Source organism: Gobio gobio (genome assembly GCF_949357685.1).
Source record: "Gobio gobio genome assembly, chromosome: 12".
NCBI classification, from domain to species: Eukaryota; Metazoa; Chordata; class Actinopteri; order Cypriniformes; family Gobionidae; genus Gobio; species Gobio gobio.
Genome location: NC_137105.1, coordinates 48663093 through 48671533, shown reverse-complemented (window position 1 = coordinate 48671533; position 8441 = coordinate 48663093). Strand labels below are relative to the sequence as shown.

The following is an 8441-nucleotide window of genomic DNA, read 5'->3' as shown; positions in this document are numbered from 1 at the left end:
ATAGATAGAATGAACAATAGATAGAACGGTAGAAAAAAATAATATAACGATAGATGGATGGATGGATGGATGGATGGATGGATGGATGGATGGATGGATGGATGGATAGACAGGGAAACTGGAAATACTTCATTGTGACAATCTCGCTGAGCAACAGTTCCTGAGAACTCACTGTTTTTGTCCCTCCTAAGGCTCCATCCTGATGGACATGCAGTTTTTTTTGCCACTGTCTTGCCATTTTGTGAATGATGAAGTTATTATGAGTGAAGTTTATTAGTGCCTGAGCTCAGATCTCAGACTCCACAGCACTACTCACCCGTTTAACAGGCTGGCCCTTTCTTCCAGGGAGCGTATGCGCTGTCTGCACTCCACAACAAACGTGTCCAAAGCATAGCGACTGGAGTCCAGCAGCTCCTGTACGCCTCCAGTCCCAGCGCTGGAGAGATGCAGCAGGAGTCTCTCTCCATCCTCACAAACCTGGCCCAAGCGCTCCTCGCCCTCCATGCCTTCCTCCATCGCAGTCTAAGAATGAATCGTGTTACACGAGGGACAGAATAATGTTAAATGGCTCTTAATCCCATTTCAAATCCAGATTATCCCCTATTAGATGGAGGTCTGAAAGGCGTCTTTATTGTTTTCTGCGGCTGATTAGTAGTAGCCGTATTGCTTTGCTCGGGTGCAATGTTTCATTACATGGCTGAGTCATTAGTTGCGTGACGCTACCTTGAGTTTGTGTTGCTGGGATGAAATAGCGACAGCATCTCCTGTTTGCTCAAAGCAGTCCTCAATCCCAGCCCTCAACTCAGAGAGCCAAGAGTGAAACGCATGTGCTTTCTCTAGTGGAAGGAAACACAGAGAGAGAAAGTCCATAAGAAGAGATGCATGTGAGCTGCATGTGGCCAGATGGACTGTGTAGGTGTGTATGGAACAGCTCTCTGTTGTCTTAGTAACCAGCCTCGACCAAATCCACCGGGATCTGTCATAATGTCAGTGGGAGAGGGAGCGTCTGAGGCACAGGTGTGTGGCAGTCATGCTTTAAGGGAGTGCCGTGCAGAATCATTTCAAACAAACATAAATAAATAAAATATCTAATATCAACTATTCATGAGACACTTGAATGTTAAGTGGCTTTAAAATCCCATCTATAATCTTAGTTTTGCTCATGACTGACACCTACACTTCCGTTCAAAAGTTAGAGGTCAATCATATTTTATTGAAAGAAAGAAATTAAAGGGGAGATGAATTGAGAAATCAACTTTCCTTTGAGCCTTTGAGATACACTCACCTAAAGGATTATTAGGAACACATACTAATACTGTGTTCGACCCCCTTTCGCCTTCAGAACTGCCTTAATTCTACGTGGCATTGATTCAACAAGGTGCTGAAAGCATTCTTTAGAAATGTTGGCCCATATTGATAGGATAGCATCTTGCAGTTGATGGAGATTTGTGGGATGCACATCCAGGGCACGAAGCTCCCGTTCCACCACATCCCAAAGATGCTCTATTGGGTTGAGATCTGGTGACTGTGGGGGCCATTTTAGTCCAGTGAACTCATTGTCATGTTCAAGAAACCAATTTGAAATGATTGGAGCTTTGTGACGGTGCATTATCCTGCTGGAAGTAGCCATCAGAGGATGGGGACATGGTGGTCATAAAGGGATGGACATGGTCAGAAACAATGCTCATGTAGGCCGTGGCATTTAAACGATGCCCAATTGGCACTAAGGGGCCTAAAGTGTGCCAAGAAAACATCCCCCACACCATTACACCACCACCACCAGCCTGCACAGTGGTAACAAGGCATGATGGATCCATGTTCTCATTCTGTTTACGCCAAATTCTGCCTCTACCATCTGAACGTCTCAACAGAAATTGAGACTCATCAGAAAATTTTTCCAGTCTTCAACTGTCCAATTTTGGTGAGCTCGTGCAAATTGTAGCCTCTTTTTCCTATTTGTAGTGGAGATGAGTGGTACCCGGTGGGGTCTTCTGCTGTTGTAGCCCATCCGCCTCAAGGTTGTGTGTGTTGTGGCTTCACAAATGCTTTGCTGCATACCTCGGTTGTAACGAGTGGTTATTTCAGTCAAAGTTGCTCTTCTATCAGCTTGAATCAGTCGGCCCATTCTCCTCTGACCTCTAGCATCAACAAGGCATTTTCGCCCACAGGACTGCCGCATACTGGATGTTTTTCCCTTTTCACACCATTCTTTGTAAACCCTAGAAATGGTTGTGCGTGAAAATCGCAGTAACTGAGCAGATTGTGAAATACTCAGACCGGCCCGTCTGGCACCAACAACCATGCCACGCTCAAAATTGCTTAAATCACCTTTCTTTCCCATTCTGACATTCAGTTTGGAGTTCAGGAGATTGTCTTGACCAGGACCACACCCCTAAACGCATTGAAGCAACTGCCATGTGATTGGCTGATTAGATAATTGCATTAATGAGAAATTGAACAGGTGTTCCTAATAATCCTTTAGGTGAGTGTATAAAAGTTCATCGTGATATAAGAATATCCTGTGCGTTTCGGAGCTGAAAACGTCCATGTTAGTCAAAGAAAAGCTTTTATAGACACCAGGCCTGGAAAACAAGAGATCTCAGAATATGTCGACCATTGACGTAGTAGGATGTAGAAGCACCGCCTCAAGCCCGCCCACCGACTCGTGGAGCTGAACGATGCCGGTTCCAGCTCACGTGCGCAAGACATTGCGTGTTTGTTCGCTTAATTTCACCGCAGAATCGATTGTAAACAAGATACAGGTCGAGACTGGATTTGCAGACATATTGAGATTAAGGGTGTTTTCACTCCTACCTTGTTTGGTCCGGATTTTCGGACTTTTCAGTTTGGTCCGAATCAAAATTACAGGTGTGAAACCTCCCCCTGCACCACGATCCGGACCAAACAGACGAAATTTGGTCCGACGAAAAGAGGTAGTCTCAGTCCGGATCAAACTGAACAAATGTTTGGTTCGTTTCTAGTGTGAAAGCATTTTCTGTATGATTCGGACTTTCAGACCATTTACAGGAAGTTTATTTCAGACCAAGTACAGGAAGTATGAAAATATGCGCAATATGTCAGAAGACAGAAAGTCAGAAATAATTTTGAACGAAACTTTGTACGATTTTGCTTAGAAAGCATTTCTTTAATGGAAATTTTGTTTTGTATAAATTGTATCTTAATTTGAATCAACGTTTAATCAGATAATTGCCTGGATTTAATAAATAAGAAGCAAATAATCTATAGCAGACAATAATCGCAGAAGCGATCACATGCTTGAACTGGAGCGCGTCTCAAATAAACCCAAACGCAGCAGCTACTCGTCTCACAAACATGAGAAATATGAGTATATAAAGCTTGAAATGTCCACTTTTAAACGTAACTAATAAAAAATAGTCAAGCAATGCTCACTGTTCAATAGTGGTGGTGATATGCGTCCGTTCATTCATTCTTGTCAAAGACGCTGATGTCAGACGCACGTCCGTTTACAAACCAATCAATGTCCAGATGCCGCCCACATAGATGATGACGAGTGGACGCAAGTGTGTCATGTAAAGTTCTTTAGTGCGCTCGCATAATTGTAATGTGAAACCAAACCAAAACTAACCGAATGTATAAAAAGTATCAAAACATGAACTTCGGTTCGGACCTTGGTGCGGACTTTCAGCTGTGAAAACACCCTAAAACACAATGCTGTGCCTTCTATATTGGATCCGACAGGAACGGTGCAACACACTTGTGAGTAAAACATGTTTTTATATGTGTTAGTATTGCATTGTTACCAGAGCCTGAAATTAACTTTTTTGACCACCTGCCACAGTGACTTTTTACCAGCCACTTTGTTTTCCTCCTCGACATTAAGCCAGTTCACGTGCTTGTCCAGATTTTTGTGTGTGTGTGTGTTGTAAATATAATTTATTCTGAAGAAATATTCTCAACAGTGTTCAATCAGCTTTGACATATTTTAATCTGCATATCTTTGATATTTTTACCTTTTATAAAGGGCATTTTTTTTCCATAATCTTATTAAATATAGGCTATGCTTCAGCTTTCAGTTTATATTCTTAAATTTGATCTATAAATTAAATTAGAATAAGACACTGTAGGGATGTTACCGATCAAATTCAATAATTTACACTGAACAATTACAACTGCATTAAAAAATGTTATGAGATTGTTTTAAATATTTTTTAATATACAAATAAGAAAAGTTGGAAAGAATGTTTAAACATGAAAGTAAACCACCAGTAGGTGGCAGCAGGTGATCGTTTTAATGAGTGAGTCATTGAGTCGATTCGTTCAAACGGCTGATTCAACGATTCATTCAAACGCTGAATCATTCAGTAACATTGATTTCTCCTATATATATATACATATATATATTCATTCATTTAAATTCACTCACCATTGAAGCGCAGCAGTAGAGCATCCTGAAGTGACCCCAGGATCTGGCTGCGGCGTTGTGTCACTTCCTCATTCCTCTTGACCAGGTTGGAGACAGCATTACCCAACAGGGTGAGGAGCTGAGTTGGGTACGCTCTACACAGCGCCCTGAGAGACTCACTAGCAACGTCCAAACTCACCTCCAACTGTCTCTGTGACTTCTCAACCTCCTAAAAGACCAGAGGGGAATATACAGGGTATTTCGTTTTGAATGTTACATGGTAATAAAGACCCCATGTGAAATTAACTGGGTTTTCATCACATGATTTGACTACATGTTTACTTAGCCTACTTTGCAGAATTCATACCTCCATATTTATGTCATATTCAGTCCATTCACTGACCTTGATCTTAACAAAATTCTCTGGGTCAGAGGATGTTGAAAACTCTGACAGCGAGTCCTCAGAGGTCTTCAGCTGCTCTGAAATCTGGGAAATTAGGTCTTGAAGCTGCTGCCTCTGGGAGTTGAAGTCTTTAAACATGCCTCTGGTGTGTTCGTACACCTCTGAAGCGTGGGAAATCTGCTTTCTCAGATCTGCAGCCATCACCTCAAAAGGCCAAAGACAAATTCAAGATTCACCAGTGTCTTTTTATTCTCTTTACATATTTGATGATCACATCAAATGTCACATGATTACCTGCAGTGTTGGGGGTAATGCATTACAAGTAACTTGAGAAAAAGACTTACTTTTTCAAGTAACTAGTAAAGTAACGCATTACTTCTAATATTTTCTACAAAATATCTGAGTTACTTTTTCAAATAAGTAACACAAGTTACTCTGTTTTCCAATTTATTGACTGACAGCTCTCTTGTCCCAATGTTGAGAAAAATCATCAGTGCAGAGGCGTGTGTGTGAACATGAGGGTTATTGTAGTTCTAGACTAAATGTAAGCATGAATTTACTAATCTCACTGGCACAAAAAAAGATTCAGTATTCCTCAAAATGAATAAAATCAGTCAAATGCAAAATCAGAATAATATGAAAACCTCAAATAATTAAATATGTTAAATAAAACAAATATTTTTTATGCATTTAATCTCACTTTATTGACCAATGTCTTGCCGCTGCCCTTCGATGATTCAGTAAAATAAGCAAAAATGACTAGATTTTTAATTGTTTTTATTGGTGAAGTAAGTGTTTAACTTTATTCCCCCGCGTCCTATTCTTCCGTTCTCCAAAATAGCAGCACAGCTGAAAGGTTTGTTTGAGCTGCGCCCTCAAAATGGCTCACGCCCAAAATGGCCGATATTGGGTATCAGGGAAATTTGGGTATCGTTCGGCTCGGAGCAAAAATAGTCATTTTTCATATCTCCTGACCACTAGGTGGCACTGCGCCGAAACTGTACAGGTTGCCTCAGGTCATGGTTGTCATAACACACACCAAGTTTGGTCAGAATACGCTAAAGCGTTGCGGAGATATAGCCTCACGTTCATTTTGGCGGGAACTTTTCGTTATTCGACAGTCCCCGCGTGAATTTGCATTTCCTTCAGCTTGAGGCTTATTATTTCAATTTTGGTGTGAAAGGGTCTTTACATTTGCCCTAAAATAGCACTTGTTGGCTATAAAAAAACAAACAAACAAGTCCAGCCCAGGTGAAAAAAGTACTTTTTTTTTTAAGTAACTAAGTAACACAATTAGTTACTTTGGTTACACTTTATTTTAAAGTGTCATTGTTACAGTATAATTATATATTTAAGTACTGAGTAATATTATTTAACTACATGTCCTTACTATAGGGTTAGGGTAGGATTAGGGTTTGGTTGAGGGTTAGTTGCATGTAATTATGCATCATTTACTGTTTTTACTATAGTAAGTACATGTAACATGCAACAAGGACTTTGTAAAATAAAGTGTTACCGTTACTTTTTAAGGGAGACGATAATGAAATGCATTACTTTTCAAAGTAACTTTCCCCAACACTGCTTACCTGCAGTTCAGTGTGTGTGTGCTGGGTTTTCATCAGTTCCTGTAGCTCCGTCATCTTCTCTTGCAAGGTCTTCAGTTCGTCCTCCTTATTGTCCAACTCCAGCTGTACAAACAGAAATGAAGGGAATTGCATATTGTGGTATTTTATCATGTCATGTTTCCTTTACAGGGTTAGATGTGGCTTGGCTAAACGGATCTCACCTTGAACTCAGTCAGACGCTCCTCCATGTCATGAGTGGAGAGGAGACTGGCAGCTCCCTCACTGAGCTCACAGACAGAGATGGCACTCCAACACTCGATGTCATTGGCCGTTTTGTTAATGTCATTCCACAGCTCAAGAGAGCGAGTGTGCAGACTGATGTGTGCATCCATCCTCTCAGAGATCTGCACAATAGTGAACACTGGCCATGAGTGCATCATGTGGTGTAAATAATAAGACGCCCGCAGAGCAGACGCATCCCTCACGATACACCTAAATGCTCAAAATAATTCATTGGTTTGAGTAGAGCCAACTTAAATTTTCATTCAAATGAACTTTTATGAGTATTTAGAACTTTCTTTTCCTTTTGAGTTCACAAAACTGACACATTTTAAGTCATCTGAATTGTTTCATTGTTTTGAGTTTTATGAACTTGATTCTTTTGATATAGATAAACTTAAATTGAACTGAAACTGGGCTGGGATTTCTATTCCCCAGCATGCTTTGCTACGACACTCGAAAGGGAGACTAAATGCTAAACGTATAATGCTTTTTTTGTCCAAGATAAATGTTAAATGGGATATTTAGTAGTGTGTTTAATGTTTTGCTATGCTCTTTAGAAGAGTTTCTGTTATGTGGCTGTCGTACTCATTCATGCTATGCTACGCTAATGCTATAAAAGCATTGTGTTACCAATAAGCAAGTTAACATTTAATGAATTAGGTAGTTAAAGTTAGGCAAGTTTCCACTGCTAAAATATATAAATTGGGATTACATGATCATTTTAAGTTAAATATATGAATTAGCTTACTCAATTATTTCAAGTTAAGAATGAATGAGTACAAAATATATATCTGCCAGTTCTGCTTAATAAAACTTTGAATAAACTTTAACTTAAAATTTTTGATGTAACTTATTACCTAAAATATTTGAGTTCTGCCAACTTATTTGGGTTTACAGTTGTCACAGGGTGTTTTGGTGTTGGTTCGTGTTCATTGTTCCTTGTTCATGTTTTAGTTGATTATGTTCAAGTTATGTTTCTAAGTTTGTCTTGTTCTTTCACTTCCTGGTTTTGTCATGTTGCATTGTCATGTGATTCCCATGCCCTCATGTGATCTTGTGTCTTGTCCTGTCATTGGTTCATTGTTTAATCACGGTTCACAGGTGTCACTTGTCTTGTCATTAGTCGGTGTGTATTTAGCCCTCATGTTTGCCATGTGTCTTCGTCTGTTATTGATGTTGTTACCTGCTGTATAGGTGAGGTTTATGTTTGCCATGTCAAGTCTTTGTTTTGAGTATTGCCAAGGTTTTGTTTTATGTTTTGATGTTTTTGATTAAACTGCACTTGGGTCCAACAACTTGCTTCGTCAGTAGAATCTGTTACAAAAGTGTATATGTACAGAATTTTATTTGTACTTAGTTTACATACTACTTTTTTATGTTTGTACATTTCAGTGCTTTATTTATTTGTGTTTTTTTTTTTTTTTATCAATACCTCCCATTTATTTGAATTGTCTATTTCTTTTCCAACCCTGAATGTGTCATAACAAATATCAATAAATCATACAAAACACCAAAAATACAATTATTATATGATAACCAATATATGGTTGATATTATGAATCTATATTTGTTAAAAATAAAAGGAAAATACAAATAGCAAAATAAATATTTTAACTCATTTCCATTTTATCCATTATATTCTGACATAAAACCAGTTCTCATTAACTTGTTACATAGTCATTTGTAGGAGTAATCATTCTTAATGACTAATTCAAGAACACAAATGAGCTTGACAATAAGAAAAATCTTCCTCTAGATAGATAAATCCCTGCTCAAGTTATTTCATAAAGTGTCAGGGACTAAACCG

At 39.1% G+C, this 8441-nt stretch overlaps 1 protein-coding gene across 1 annotated transcript in view; it reads right to left on the bottom strand.

The window, feature by feature from the left end:
- The window catches only part of syne1a (spectrin repeat containing, nuclear envelope 1a), a 248224-nt gene that overhangs the window by 159930 nt on the left and 79853 nt on the right, over positions 1–8441 (bottom strand). Inside the window, exons 44-49 of the mRNA XM_079830658.1 lie at positions 6574–6756; positions 6374–6475; positions 4788–4991; positions 4406–4613; positions 724–836; positions 317–522 (exon numbers count right to left, since the gene is read on the bottom strand). Of these exons, the coding sequence (XP_079686784.1) occupies positions 317–522; positions 724–836; positions 4406–4613; positions 4788–4991; positions 6374–6475; positions 6574–6756 (1016 nt within the window). The remainder of the gene's footprint in view (positions 1–316; positions 523–723; positions 837–4405; positions 4614–4787; positions 4992–6373; positions 6476–6573; positions 6757–8441) is intronic.